This window comes from Esox lucius, chromosome 1 (genome assembly GCF_011004845.1).
Source record: "Esox lucius isolate fEsoLuc1 chromosome 1, fEsoLuc1.pri, whole genome shotgun sequence".
Lineage (NCBI taxonomy): Eukaryota > Metazoa > Chordata > Actinopteri > Esociformes > Esocidae > Esox > Esox lucius.
Window position 1 is genome coordinate 29,721,625 of NC_047569.1, and position 15,446 is coordinate 29,737,070.

A 15,446-nucleotide genomic window follows, 5' to 3' on the forward strand; every position below is an offset into this window, starting at 1 on the left:
TAACACAGCTAATTATTTCCATTTCTCGTTATACTGTTCGTGTCCGTAACCACATTGGATGGCAGCCTTCCAGGTCGGGCAGCCTACTTTTACAGGACAGTTATTCTGACTGCAATATGAACATTTGTATCTCGAAGATTTAAATTAAACCATGTGGGATTTCTACAAGTTCAAATGAAACAAATAAGTGGTATTATGAAATGCTACTGTCATTCCTACGAATGACGAGCGATAAGAGATTTTCTACTGAGAAATGATTTGACAAGAAAAAAGGTGACATTGCACAGTTTAAGCATTATATACACAACTTGTGTACCATTCCCATATATGAACATAATCACGGACTCCAAAGTGTATAAATATTGGTTTTAATATTGAATACATATACCAGTAGGCGGTATAAACCAATAAAATGGTGCTCAATTGAATAAAGCACAATATAATTAAATAATATAATATCAGAAATGAAAGTACCCCGTGAATAAATACAGAAAAATACAATAGAGGAAGTGTTTGTTTTTTTACTCAAATCTCTATTCAAAGAGAGCATAAATAGGTAGACCATTCCATATCAGCCCCCAAGAAGCCCAAAGCCATAACACTACCCCTGGACTTCAGCCTGATGCAGGTTGTCCACTGCAGTTTCCCCAGGCAAGGAATATGTACTGTAACCAACAAGGGAGTACGGAAATTCTGAAGTGTGCTTCAGAATACTCAAGAGAACAAAACAGGGTGAAATTAAACATACCAAACTTTGTCCATAAAACAAAAGGCAATAAAATATACTACTACTGGTGGCCATCATATAAGAAATATGATAGCCAACAGTGGAGAGATGGCTGCGGACCACAGGACTGGTGAGGATCCTACGTGGGCTGACTTCTGAGGTACAGAAAGGGACCTTGGAAGCACGGAGGAGATGGAGAAAGGCTCAGTTCAAGTGCACAGCTGTATCATTCCAAAGGACTGGGGCAAGGAAGAGGTCTCAGTCACAGATCTAAAATAAGATTACAAAAAAATACTGTGTGACAATTGTAAGTTCATCAAATGAAAATAAGGACCACACGCCCTGACCTCCACACATCGTGGGCACTGTTCGGCACCAAACAGGCCGGTAAAAAAACCAACCATCATCATCCTTTCTATTGCTTTTTCTAATGTACAAGGCCCTGAACCAAGACTCATAATTCTCACTGAACACGGTCCTGAACTAAGAATCAGTTCTCACAGAGAGCAGACTGAGAGGAACTCACTGTCACAGCCTCAGTCCTCAGTCGCAGAACTCCCTTTGACTGGATCCTTCTCTCTCATCTGGAAGACGCACAGACATGCACAGACATGCACATGTTAACAACCGAGATTGAAGACAATGACAAAACCTTGAAATGTATGTAGTCTAACAGGACCGATGAAACGATTAGACAGTAGTACTGCTCACCTCATCCAGTTGCTTTTGGGTCTCCTCCTCGATGCGTCGAATGTCTTCCATCGTCAAACCAATCCATTTATCAATCAAACAGAACAACTGTCTGTGGAATTTGGTAAACAGTCGCTTCTCTTGCTGCAAATAAATGTGATGGTAAGAAATACGACAAAAACACTTACGACAAAGTTAAAAACCGAAGGGACATTCCTCTACCCATTAATGCTCTTGGTGGATTTGGCCGAGAAAAAATGTGCGCCCTTAAAACCTACTTCCTGTTATTCCTCACATTTTCTTTAGTTTTTTGTTGTTGTAAGTTTGCATGTGATGTCAGAGTGACTCAAACATTACAACAAAAATCAATGGGCCAAAAACCCTACACCGAATCATTTCCTTAAAACAATAAAAAAAAATAAAAAAACATCAGGGTGTCGTAACCATCAAGGTCACCACCCATTTGTGTCCTATTTTCTAATCCTCTCGGTTGCAGGGCGGAGTCATACATCCTACTGCATGTATAATGGGTGATATCCTGGACTTTGCACTGCACTACGTTTGACTGGAGCAAGAGATGGGTGGGGCACTCAGATATGAAGGCACCAGAACACAATATTATGCAATTACCACACTAACCAAAATAACTCTAGTTTACCTTCTGGATGAAGTTCTCAATTTTGTTCTGGACTCCCCACCACTTGAAATTAACTGTGACCAGTTTGTAGGCACACATGTGGGGGGTGTTCGTGTTACTAGAAAGCTCTTTCTGCAGATAAACAGGAAAAACAAAAATGGATTACACAGAATAGGTCGAACAGTTACGATAATTATAGAGCTATCAAGAATAGATACAGCAGTGTGTGACATTTATTTATTGAAAATATGAAGGACATTTTGGAGGAACAGTGGTTTGTGTTGTACCATCCAATTAGGCCCCAATGGGCCCCTGCCAGTCTTCTCTGACTTGAAGATGGCAGGGTCTTCTTCTATCTTGTAGTCCTAAGTGGAGTGAGCAGAGAAGAATAATGCAAAGATAATTCCCAGGTAACTGCCGTCTCAGGCTTCAGAACAGTAAGGGCCAGTCTCCCGGACACAGCCTGCAGGACTTCTCACCTTGGCATCCACTTGGGTTTTGTCCGCGATGTCAATGTAGACAACATCAGTCTTCTTCCATATCGCCGGGTCTAATCCGTGAACCTACTCAGAAAATCAATGTAGGAGTTGTGAGCTCTATATAGACCAGGTACAACATAAAGGTTTAGATTAATAACCGCCCCAAAACCCAGACAATGCTGGTCAACAGCACCGCCCACTCGGAGACCCCTGGGTAAACACTCAAGCAGGATTCGAAACCTGGTCTCGCATACACATGTAAATGTCGGAGTCAGTGTTATACTTAAAGCGCGTGTTGACACCTCAGAATGAACTTTTCCGTTGCTATAGCTCGTTGCACGAGAAACATTCATGGGCCGGCCGTTTGGCCAGAGTAATGTGTATGGGTAGCCAGGCAAACTAAGCACATACACAGATCAGCCATAACATTATGACCACTGACAGGTGAAGTGAATAGCACTGATCATCTCCTTATCATGGCACCTGTCAGTGGGTGGGATATATTAGGCAGCAAGTGAAAATTCTGTCCTCAAAGTTGATGTGTTAGAAGCAGGAAAAATGGGCAAGCATGAGGAACTGAGCGACTTTGACAAGAGCCAAATTGTGATGGCTAGATGACTGGGTCAGAGCCTCTCCAAAACTGAAGACCTTGTGTGGTGTTGAGCATCAGAACTGGGCCATGGAGCAATGGAAGAAGGTGGCCTGGTCTGATGTTTTCTTTTGCATCACATGGATGGCCAGGTGCGTGTGTGTCACTTACCTGGAGAACACATGGCACCAGGATGCACTATGGGAAGAAGGCAAGCCGGCAGAGGCAGTGTGATGCTTTGGGCAATGTTCTGCTGGGAAACCTTGGGTCCTGCCATTCATGTGAATGTTACTTTGACAATGTTGCAGACCATGTGCACCCTTTCATGGCGATGGTATTCCCTGAAGGCATTAGCCTCTTTCAGCAGGATAATGTGCCCTGCCACAAAGCAAACATTTATCAGGAATGTTTTGAGGAACACAAGTTCAAGGTGTTGACTTGGCCTCCAAATTCCACAGATCTCAATCCAATCGAGCTTCTGTGGGATGTGCTGGACAAACATGTCCAATCCATGGAGGCCCCACCTCGCAACTTACAGGACTTAAAAGGATCTGCTGCTAACGTCTTGGTGCCAGATACCACAGCCCACCTTCAGAGGTCTAGTGGAGCCCATGCTCCACCATAAGGGTCAGGGCTGTTTTGGCGGCAAAAGGGGGACCCACACAATATCAGGCAGGTGGTCATAATGTTATGGCTGATCGGTGTAATGAGAGAACTGAAAAACCACATGAGGATGGTTTCCCAGTCACTGAGATCACATAATTGGAAGTGACATACATAGAGTCTGACATGTGGAAAACCTCATGTTAAGGTCTAGTCACGTTCAGTGTTAACGGGATCAGATGCGCTTGTGGTCCAAGGTTAACATGGAACACATTCAGGGTAATCACAATAGCTGACTACTCACATTGTCTTGATCTCCCAGGTCAGGCTTGTGCCACGTCTCAATCTTAATCAGAAAATTGTCCTTCATGTATTCATTCTGCAGGAGGAACGGACATACTTATCATTAAATAAGAAACATTAGTTTAGCAACAAAGACCAGAACTCCGTTCAAGCTCAGTTAAATAGTGTGCACCACTTGGTTTGCTTGATAGGGCTTGCCTGGCTTTAAATCTACAAATATAATCAATTTACTGTAAACCCCACCCACCTTGAAATCTGGGTAGGATAGGATAAGTATTTTAAACAGTACTGGACAGGTCTGAACTGACACTAACACATGGATTGTATGCGAGTACACAATGAGGGATTCATTCCCAAGGACCCACTATATCAATCAAATGTATTCATAAAGCCCTTTTTACAACAGCAGTTGTCACAAAGTGCTTTACAGAGACCTTAAATCCCAAGGAGCAAACAACAGTAGTGTTGGATTTCAGAGGCTAGGACAAACTCCCTAAGAAGGCAGAATCTTAGGAAGAAACCTAGAGAGGACCCAGGCTCAGAGGGGTGACCAGTCTTCTTCCAGCAAACTTTAGCAACTGCTGAACAAAAAGTATAACATCCTCATCCCCATTACTTGCATAGATATTTAGCTAGCAGAAGCTAAACTTAGCTTAAGTTTTATAGCTGTTTTACACAGCTATGTTCTTGGCCCATAGACTACTTTCAGGGTGGGGATCAATCAAATAGTGTGGTGACATTCTCCTTTAGGTCAGCCACATGCTTCGCGGAATTCCTGACGGCCCGGTTACCAGGTCCTCTTTCAACATGTTCACAGCTGAGTAGTTGGGTAGTCAACACCAACAGAAGAAGAAAGCAGTACTTACAGTAATAACTGCTCCATGGAAGGCAATCAGCATGAGGAGACAAGGAACAAAACAAATATTTAGGGAAACAGAAACTTGTGAAAGCAGAAGCAATCATCTAGCCAAAACAGCGAACTTGAATCAAGTTGATTGTCCAGTTGTTTGTACAGTATTTTAGACCAGGTAGTTTGGCTCTTGGCTGCTAATTAGGTGAAAGACATTATACCACGGGTAAGGCCCCATCATAGGCAGTTTAGCAATAAGTGGTTTGTGACCGTGTAAGAACTGCCCTGAACCATGCTATACCGGAAACATAATGTACCAAACCTGTGAGCATAATTAACCCATTGAAAACAGCCAGGCTATCAGTCAGACAATATGCAGATCCCAAAGGCATTCCTTCAGTGTCGGCCTCAAGCAAGAGTTAATGATTCAACATCTTCCCTCCGGACATAAGAATGAAGCGGCACAGAGGGCCGTACCTGTACGACAGTAGGGGTATGCGTTCCAAGCCTTCTCGTGGATGTTCAGAGCACTAGACGGAGCCAAAACACGCACATAGTTTGGCACTTTACTGCAGAGGGAAAGTGGGATATATGTTATTGAATATCTTCTCAACTGCATACATTTAACAGCATCCACTGTACCCAAAAGGACCAGACTTTCTCCACAGAAGTGTTGGCAAACATTTAGAAAACAGACGTTGTAAAAGCTGATCCATTTAGTATTTTCCCACACTACCAGAACACATTGATCGTTACCACTGGAAAAGTTAAACAGTAGACCTTGACTTTTGAACTTTCTTGAATTTGAATAACTGACAGATTTATATATTCTTTTTCCAATGTTGCGTATTTAGACCAGTGTTTGACGATCTGCAGGCCAGGTGGAATCAGGCTCTCACTTTGTACTCTAAATGTTTTTGATTGGAAAAACTTTACACATTACAGCAGCCTGGCTCAAAACTAACAAAGTAAAACGGTAAAAATAATTGCAGAGGCGGAAGATGGGGATATACTGCTTTAACTAAAGACAGTGTATTAAATAATGATTATAACTATACTTTCCTTGGATAGTATAATACATCATTATTCAAATCACTGCCAAGCTTAATTTACGTATTTAAATGAGTCAGTGGAGAATAACATTGTCTTTTTCTTTTTAATTAAATAATAACAACATGTTTACAATAAAGTAAACATGTCTGTAGCATATTTACATTGTTCACAGGATTCGATTCTCCTCGCAACACCAGAGAGCCACAGTGTCCACTGCTTTGTGACCTGAACATCAGGTTTCATGGTCATCTGATCTGACTGATACCCGTAGTAACGAATAACAGTGTGGCGCTTGAGAAAGGGTCCTAGTGTCCTCGCATCTTATTTCAAAATTATTGTTACATTTTAAATCATTGTGAGAAATTGCTCATAAAGGTTGTTGACCTGTGGTTCTCAATGGAACATTGTCAGAGGTCTCAGGTATTAGAGCTGTGTCTGCTATCAGTTGGGGGGAGGGAGGGATTTGTACCTGTGCAGGTGATAGATCTTGTGGGTATACTGGCCCTTCTCTCCGTCCTTCTCATAGGGTTCATTCTTCAGCACCTCCACCCCTTCTCCACCGCCCGTCTCATTCTTACTGGTCTCTGCCACGGCGTAAAGCTGACCAACTTGGTACTGTGGTGAGAAAGACGGTGGAGTCAGCAACTCATGAAAAGGCCAAATTATTCGTACGAGGTTAGATCAACAGTTCACAAGCTACAGGGATCCAACACTTTATTTAGTAATGTAACATGAGCATTTTACCATCATTTTAGTGATTCACAAAACTTTAGGGTATAGGAGCATTCAGGTAAATGTGTTGTGGGAGACTATTTCTCAGAATAGTATGACAGTTAAGACTTTGCAACAGGTGTTTCTCAAATATTTTACTATTGGCTGAGGTAGGTTAGTTCACCGCGCATTTGGGTGGAATAGTCTTAAAATTAGTCCAACAGACACCTGTAAATCACATCTTGAGGAAACCTGAGCCAGGCTTTAAGGTGTATGATGACACCCAACTGTATGACACTGCAAAACACTAACACTTCATTCCTGAACATCTGCCTCCAGGAAATCCATTTATGGATGCATGTGGTGTTCCCTACGGAGTATGTCCTGATTGGCACTCGTCTGACAGTATGGCTTCATTGTCGGAACGATCCATATGGGTCTCAAACCAGTGACCCTATCAACTCCTCAAAAACAAAAACCGCCGAAACATGCTACCACCACACAAAAGAAGTCAACAGTCTGAGAGTGAATGATGTCATTGACAGAAATGCTACCAGTGTGCACCACTAACTGGTAGTGGTGCACACTCCTTAGGTCCTGAAGAGGTTTCAGATGATTCCTGAGAATGGCAAGGGAATCTGCGGTCCTGGCTTCAAGGGGAAGATGGACCCGTAGAAGTGGAGCAACAGGGATGTTCACATTGAGGTGGTGGGTGCCGTGTAACCAATCTCAACCTAGACAAGACAGAGCTGCTCTTCATCAGGGGAAAGGGCCTGACCAACTACTGCCAATTGCTGTTTGTAGGGCTACTGGCTTGGACCATCAAACCCCTGGCACAAATCCAGAACGCCACAGTCCTCCCATGTCACCATGCTCCACTCTATATTTCACTGACTTTCAGTTGGAGCTTGGTACCTGGCTACATATCAGCAAGAGGAACCGCCCCTCCTTACCTCTAGGCAATGTTCAGACACTTCATATCATCAACCACCTGCAGTTGAGAGACTCATCCACACCTTTATCTCATCCTATTGTCACCAATGCAACACCCTTTTAGTTGGCGGCTCTCCCTTTAACAGCAGACTCAAAACAATGGGTAACATGGGTTGCTGGAAAGGGCTGTGCAAATGACAGTAATTATAAGTTACTCGTTACTTCACTGGGCACAAAGGGACACATTTAATTTGAGCATAAACATGTTGTGGAAATGTCTTGGATTAACTCATTTCCACACTTTCAACTCAGTCGTTGACCATTCACCTCTCCAAGCATCTGGACAGAGTTTTTTGCTTTTACATATACTGAACCTGAAATCCCAAAGATCAAGCAACAATAAGAAATGCACAATAGCTAGCTCCCTAGTAGGGTTGGAACCTAGAAAGAAACCTAGAAGAGCCGGAATACGAGGAGTGGCCACAATGAAGATTATATGAGTGCATTATGTTTTTAGTTCACATCAATGCTTTTGCTTGTTCAGTCAATGACTGCTGGTGGGCTATACCCAGAGTCTGGATGCAACCAATATACATTTTATTTGAAAGCCATTTTAGCAAGCATAGCGTAAAATTCCTCTCAGCCAACAATTCCCTCGTTGGCTGCTCACGGGTGGAGTTCCAATGCAGGGCTCTCTTAAAGACTTCTGAAAGATGGCCCTCCTTCTGCTCTGCTGCTCCACCTTGACAGCGCATGCTCCGAGTCCCAGATCAGTAGCCACTGGCCAAGTTCCAGGGATACCACACTGCATTCGCCTATCAGATCTCAGAACGACAGACAGGTGTTTTACCGTCGGTTAACCGTGTCCTAATGATAAAGCAATGACGTGGCAGGCAATCATGGGTGGCCGCGTGCCGCCTCACTGGAGGATTCAGCCTGGAAAACGACCATTGTGTCAGCGAATGAGTGACTCACCGCGCCCATAGGCCAATGGTTGCAGACACCCTGCAGCAGTACTTGGCAACCAACAACCAACTGCCATTTAGAGCAGAATAGGCGCCTACTTACAAAGGCGTCAGAGAATATGAGGTGCTACAATATGTGCCGTGCGTATGATTGGTATTTCATACCGGCCAGATATGAAGAGTAATCTCTATACGATGCTCTCAACAGCTGCAACTGCTCTTTTTCAAGAGGTTGTAGAAAGAAAGGAAAAATCACTCTCCACTAACTGGAGATTCTGGTGGCTGCACCTTTTTTTTTTTTTGCAAAGCGGATGGTTAGGAATGTGAAAACACGTAGAACCAGTGTTTTGCCCATTGTCCCCCAGAGTGTGTCTACGGGCCATCTTCCATATACACAGTGCAAAATTCAACTGCTCAGCTAGCCACAGTTATGAATGGAATAGTGTTTTTAGCCTTCTAATCTTACTTGGGGTAAGACAAGGTAGACAGGGATTGAAGTTAGCTGTAACTTTGGGAAAAGAGAACAGGTAGGAAAGCTGAAGTGCTTGTAAATATAACTCTGGGAACAAATTAAACAGAAAAAGAGATAGGGAGAGAGAAGAGAGAATGTTGGAAAGCTGCTGCTAATTTGTTGTGGGGCGCAGACGGAATCCGGGATTATGGGTGGCACGGTCTGCTCAGAACTGAATAAACTTCAGTGGGAATCAGTTACATTGTTTGGTTAATATGACCTGCATACTTTCTGACAATGTCTACTTTGAATGGCGGTTGTGTAACCATTGCAACCAACATACTGCCAACGTTGAAACAACAGAACTCAGGCCACACCATGCAGACTGCCTGCACCCACACACCGACACAGGGCGCTGGGGGATTGGAGGTCTCCAGGGGCCTTCATTCCACCAGGAAAAAAAGATCCTCAGTTGCAGATCGCAGTGAGCAGTGTGCGCCACAAATCTGCTCCAGATCATTTCACTGACTAAGTAATGACAGCGCATGGATATGTCCTCGGTAAAACCAGAAGAATTGTAATTAATGCTGTGATTTAATAATTCTACTATGTTATAATGGCCTACGTAAAGAACTGTTGCAGAACTGTTGCATTATTGCAGACATTGATTCAGCCGAGAACCAACTTCATTGAATTTTCTACGGTAGCTTGTTCTCTAAGAGTGCGTACACTGTGCGTGATAAAAAAAATCTAAATTGCTTCCAGAGAAACTTCCGGAAACTCTGGATCTGTTGTTGTAAAGATGGACTAACGATCCTGAAAAGGTTGGATCTGCAGCCAAACCCTTATGGATATAAGTGTACAAGATAGGAATGTCGGGGTTAGAAAAAGAAAAAGGAGACAAAGAGTTTGCATTGCAGGCTATTCTGGTTTCTAGTTGTAAGAATATCCTGATAGTTGGACTCTGAATCATAACATGCCATGTATTGGGCTAGCCATGGATACACTAAGGCTCATTGATCAGGCTAGGTACTGGAGGAGCACAATGTACTTCAGTGTCAACAAACAAAAATGTAGCCTAACCAGCTTTGTTTGCAGAGGAATACTCAGGGTTTTGGCAATAAGGCCCCTTTGTCTACTTTCCTGAAGAGGTCCACAATCCCACTCATCTATTCTCCCTCAGTTACCTCGGCTCATTTAAAAAAAGGGACGATAGAGGACGCATGATAGAAGATGCAGGAGTTAAGCAAATAGAAATGAGACAATCAGAGGTGAGATGACGCTCAGTCAGAACTTACTTCTTCTACAGATATTGGGAGGATGACTCGGCTGGAGGTGGGAGACAGAGAAAGTGCTCAGCATTACCACACAGTAAAAACAGCGCATTGAAACAACACTTCTACCTTAATCTCATGACTAATATACACCATTTCACAGAAACTTTTAAAGCAACCATCAGGTGCCCATTAAGGCTACTAACTCCAAACACAGCAAGTCTGAACACGCCATTGCTATAATACAGTCCAGGTGGAATCTGAAGCACAATGAAGGTTTTCACAGATGGAAAACAATTAGGCCAGTCTACAACAGGCAATTAATCGCCACCTGTCCCATTGGAACCACCCCTGAATATTTCATCATTATAGATCTGGGTGTACGATAACCACTGACAGAGTGGCACCATGCTGAATACAGCGTATTGATGAAGGAATGTTTGGGGAAACTGGCCAACCGTGTCCACATGGTGGTATTTGCTCTGGTCCCAATGAGGCCTGAGACTGTATACTTCATTTTAGTTAAAAGCAGAGCGTTTGTGTATTGTCAGCAGGCCAAATTATGAATTATTCATTAAATGCATCCAAGTTATTTGTTACAATGGCACTCCCTGTTGGTACAGACAATTAAATTATATTGGTAACTTGTCAATGAATTGTTATGATGTTCAATGCATTGTTAATTAAGCTGTAACGTAATACATTCATTTATTAATTAATTAATTCATTCATTCATTCATTCATTCATTCATTCATTCATGGTAACGATCCTGTACGGTCCATACAGTAAGGAAACAGGCAACCAGTCAATATAAACCTCTTACATTATACGTAACGGAAAATACAACAAGTTCCAACATGCATTCTCCATTTTATTCGAATTCCGAACAGTATACTTCACAATCAAAGGAGATTATATCCAGTATAAACAAGTGGCAGAACGGCCACAAGGAAAGTGGCCAATGTTTTCCTGAGTTTCAAGAGACAGCACAGCCATCGTTCTTTATCTTTTCTTTTTAGGCTATTTAACATAATGTTAATATATTTTATTACAAACATTGTTACTTACAATTCTTTAATGAGCATCTTTGCAGCGTTGTCGGTGTATATACAGCATTCAGAACCCTAAACTCCGCAGGTGATATCTCGAAATCGGTAGAGGTCTGAATACGTCCCACAGCCTCCGCGGTTTTGCGCTCCAATTTTTATTTAATTCACTTCCTGACATTCACCAAAAGGGGCGCGGCGTCCTGGTGGCGACCACGCCTCCGGTCGTTAAGCCAGCATGTATCCGTATGATAAACGAATCATATAGAACTCTGCACTGTTTGGGAGGAAGATCACAATGAAAATCGCTGAAGTTTCACAACAGGCAATTATGCAAACGAGATATTATTCTAACAACGATATTTAAGATTTTTTCTTATGTAACGTTTAAAACTTGCCACAGCCTAAAGCCCACAGATGGAAAACAGATGTCGATGTACTTAAAATGTAATTATATCTAAGTTAATGGCTTTGTAAGATTTCACCTGTCAACTAGTCCACCTGGTTTTGTTTTCCAGTCCTTCTCGTTTCACTCCTCATTAAAGGCGAATCTGCTGGGACAGTGTTGGCGAAGGGTGTACCCAGCCCATGGATTGACAACTAAGGTTCACTGCGAAACAAGTTATGGAAAGCCTAACAAGTCAAACCAGTGTCTCAACCTAATAACCTCGTGAATTCAGACGTTCCTGGGAACAGATTACTAACTAAAGCAAATACATCCAGTCCCGACCTAACCTGAATCTATTATCACTGTCCTGGCTTGAGGGCTTCAGACTTTTTAAGAAATCAACTTTGTCGTCTTTTATTAGCAGGCATTTAGCTAAACGGTTTATTCATTTTAATGTTTATTCACTGTCTACTGGTATTTTATCAATGTTTTACAACCCCGTTTCCAGAAAAGCTGTGACCCTGTGTAAAATGTAAATAAAAAATCCAATGCAATGATGTGCAAATCATTTTAAAACATTTATTCAATAAGAATTGTACAAAGACCACATATCAACTGTTGAAACTGAGACATTTTATTATATATGCCCACTTTGAATTTGATGCCAGCAACACATTTCAAAAAAGTTGGGACAGAGGCAACATAAAACTGGAAAAGTTGTGTAATGCTAAAAAAATAAACCTAGTGGAATATCACACAACTAACTAGGTCAATTTGCAACAGGTCAGCTACATAATTAGGCATTAAAGGATCATTCCAGAGACAATGGGTCTGTCAGTGAGGATGGTGAGGGTTTCACCACTCCATGAAAGGGCAAATAGTGCAACCAAGAATATAGTTTCTCAATGTAAAAATGTGGGGATCTCTTCATCTACGGTACATAATATCATTAAAAGATTAAAGGATCAGGAGAAATCTCTGTATGCAAGGGACAAGGCCAAAAACCAATGGCCGTGATCTTCGGGCCTTCAGGCAGCACTGCATTAAAAACAGTGGAAATCACTGCATGGGCTCAGGAACACTTCCAAAAACCATTGTCTGTGAACAAAGTATGTTGCAGCATCCACTTATGCAAGTTAAAACTCTACCACACAAAGAAGAAACCATACATAAATGAAGATCCAGAATCGCTGCTGCCTTCTCTGTGCCTGAGTTAATTTAAGATGGATTGAGGTGAAGTGGAAAACTGTCCAGCGGTCAGACAAATCAGAAATTGAAATTATTTTTGGGAATCATGGACGCTGTGTCCTTAGGACTAAAGAGAGGGACCATCCAGCTTGTTATTAGCGCACAGTTCCATTAAGGCATGTGTGACTTGCACATCAGTGAAGGCACCATTAATGCTGAAAAATATATACAGGTTTTTTAACTACATGCTGCGATCCAGACTACATCTTTTTCAGAGAAGGCCTTGCTTATTTCAGATAGACAATGCCAAACCACATTCTGCACATATTACAACATCATGGCACAGTAGTAAGAGTCTGTATGCTGTCCCCTATTGAAAATATTTGGTGCCTTATGAAATGAAAAATATGACAAAGGAGACCCTGAACTGTGGAGCAGCAGCAATCCTACATCAGGCAAGAATGGGAAACATTTCACTGTCAAAACTACCGCAATGGTCTCCTCAGTTTCCAAACACTTACAGAGTATTGTTATAAGAAAAGGTGATGCAACGCAATGCAAAACATGCCCGGTCCCAACTTTTTTGAAACGTTGCAGGCATCAAATTCAAAATGGGCACAGCTTTTTCCAATAACAGTAAACATTTTCTGTTTCAACATACTATTTTCGATTAAATACAGGGATACATTATTTACTCATTAATGCATTCTGTTTTTATTTGCATTTTACGCAGCATCCTTTGTTGGAAACGGAGTTGCATTTTAGTGTTTGCTATTTGTCACAACTTATACTACATTTTGTTCAACATATTGAAATTCATGTCATTTAAGAAATGTGATGTATGAATACAGTTTGATTGGCTGATTTATTTATTAACAGGTTTATTAATTTGAGGTAAGAATTGGACGTAATGAAACTGGCTCCGCATGCGACCTAAGCCGACGTCGTCTCGTTGTTGTGAAAATGTCACGCCTATATGTTAAAGCTTTTACTCTTAATCACCAGTGATCAAGCGATGGTCATAAAAGCCTAAATGTTTCTGATTAATTGGCTATTTTACATATCATTTTGAGGTTTCTAGACCAAAAACATGTTGATCACAACTCTCCAGACAAAAAGTTTGAATTTGGCAACTGAGTTGTGCTGCATTACATTGACTATGATCACCTGCCCTCTGGTGGAGACTCTTAAAAAAGCTCTACTGTATTTAATGAGGCTAAAATAACGCCAGACTTTGACCAAGGTCCTTTGGAAATTCCCAGTCATTTACAGACATGAATGTAACTACAGATTAAAGAATTTATGACTGAAAAAGGGAATTTCCCGCTACGGAAGGTCTAGGAATACAAGTCTTCCTCTAAATAAAGCAGACAATCCATGCTTACTTCTCCCGTCATAATCACCTCCAACACGATTGGCATATCATTGAATCATATCATTGTGCAAAAAATGTAAATAAACACAACAGGTAATGTGACATATATTAGATATCGACCAAAATTAAAAATGTCACGCAAAAATGAAAACAATCTTGAAACCCTTGTTTTCAATATGTTGTGTAACCTCTCGTTGCAAGGAAAACGGCACTTAGCCTATTTTAATAACCTTTAAGTGAGATTCGAAAACAAAATCCCTCCAGATAGTTCAGGATCCATGATAATGTACAGCTCCGAACAAAATGATGAGACCACTGCACCTTTTTCTTTCCTTTCCAAAAAAGTTGAAAAGGAACGTTTTGAGTTCAATTTGCAGTGGTCTCTGAATTTTAACCGATCTGTTCCTCACTCAAACGCTTCCTTTTCAACTTTTTTGGAAAGGAAAGAAAAAGGTGCAGCAGTCTCTTATTTTTTTCCGGAGCTGTATATTCTATTATTCAATTACTATATCCTTACTTTTGTTGGTTATATTGTAAACTTTGACATGACTAAGACGTACATTTCAATTATGATCAAATCATTACAAACGTACACTATATTTTACAAATTACTCTGTTTATTTTTTTCATATGTTGATATATATTTGTAACCTTTTTAACAATAACTCAAAATGTAAATAACAATGGCTATAATGTGATATATGTGGAAAAAAAGAGATCCCATATAGAGTATAGAAAGAAATACACATTGACAAACACCATAAAACAGATGTAAAACCAAAATAAAAACACACAAAAAATCAATAATACATTTGAGTGACAGAAAATATATAAAATGTGACAAGTCAGCCAAGGTTGAGCAAAAATGCATTGTTGTCAGCTGACACTTATACTCAATTTCTGAAACCGAAACGCAAACGGTCCACTCCAAAACGAACGCCACCGCAGAATAACCAATCAATGAATCACACCACAGGGCTGAGGGGCCGTTGTAAATATATGTCACGTCTATGAATTCACTAACGCGATGGCATCTCGAGTAGAACTGGAGCTTAAGGTATGGCAGTGTAAAAAGTGCTGAATCTCCCGTACGGGACCATTAATCGTGCTGGACGACAATACTGCATATCGTTATCCCTGTCGTCCTGTATTTCCAGGCATATGTTCAGATCACCAGGACCTG

At 41.3% G+C, this 15,446-nt stretch overlaps 1 protein-coding gene across 1 annotated transcript; it reads right to left on the reverse strand.

The window, feature by feature from the left end:
- Window positions 1-352: 352 nt before the first annotated feature.
- Window positions 353-11,898, reverse strand: pitpnaa (phosphatidylinositol transfer protein, alpha a). Its single transcript, XM_010893791.5, has 13 exons — window positions 11,798-11,898; window positions 11,335-11,589; window positions 10,290-10,320; window positions 6,401-6,546; window positions 5,356-5,447; window positions 4,895-4,902; window positions 4,030-4,104; window positions 2,534-2,617; window positions 2,342-2,419; window positions 2,076-2,186; window positions 1,439-1,561; window positions 1,254-1,311; window positions 353-997 (listed from the first exon to the last, which is right to left on the reverse strand). The coding sequence occupies exons 2-12, from the start codon at window positions 11,349-11,351 to the stop codon at window positions 1,264-1,266; spliced, it is 813 nt and encodes a 270-aa protein (XP_010892093.1). The 5' UTR covers window positions 11,352-11,589; window positions 11,798-11,898; the 3' UTR covers window positions 353-997; window positions 1,254-1,263.
- Window positions 11,899-15,446: the final 3,548 nt, after the last annotated feature.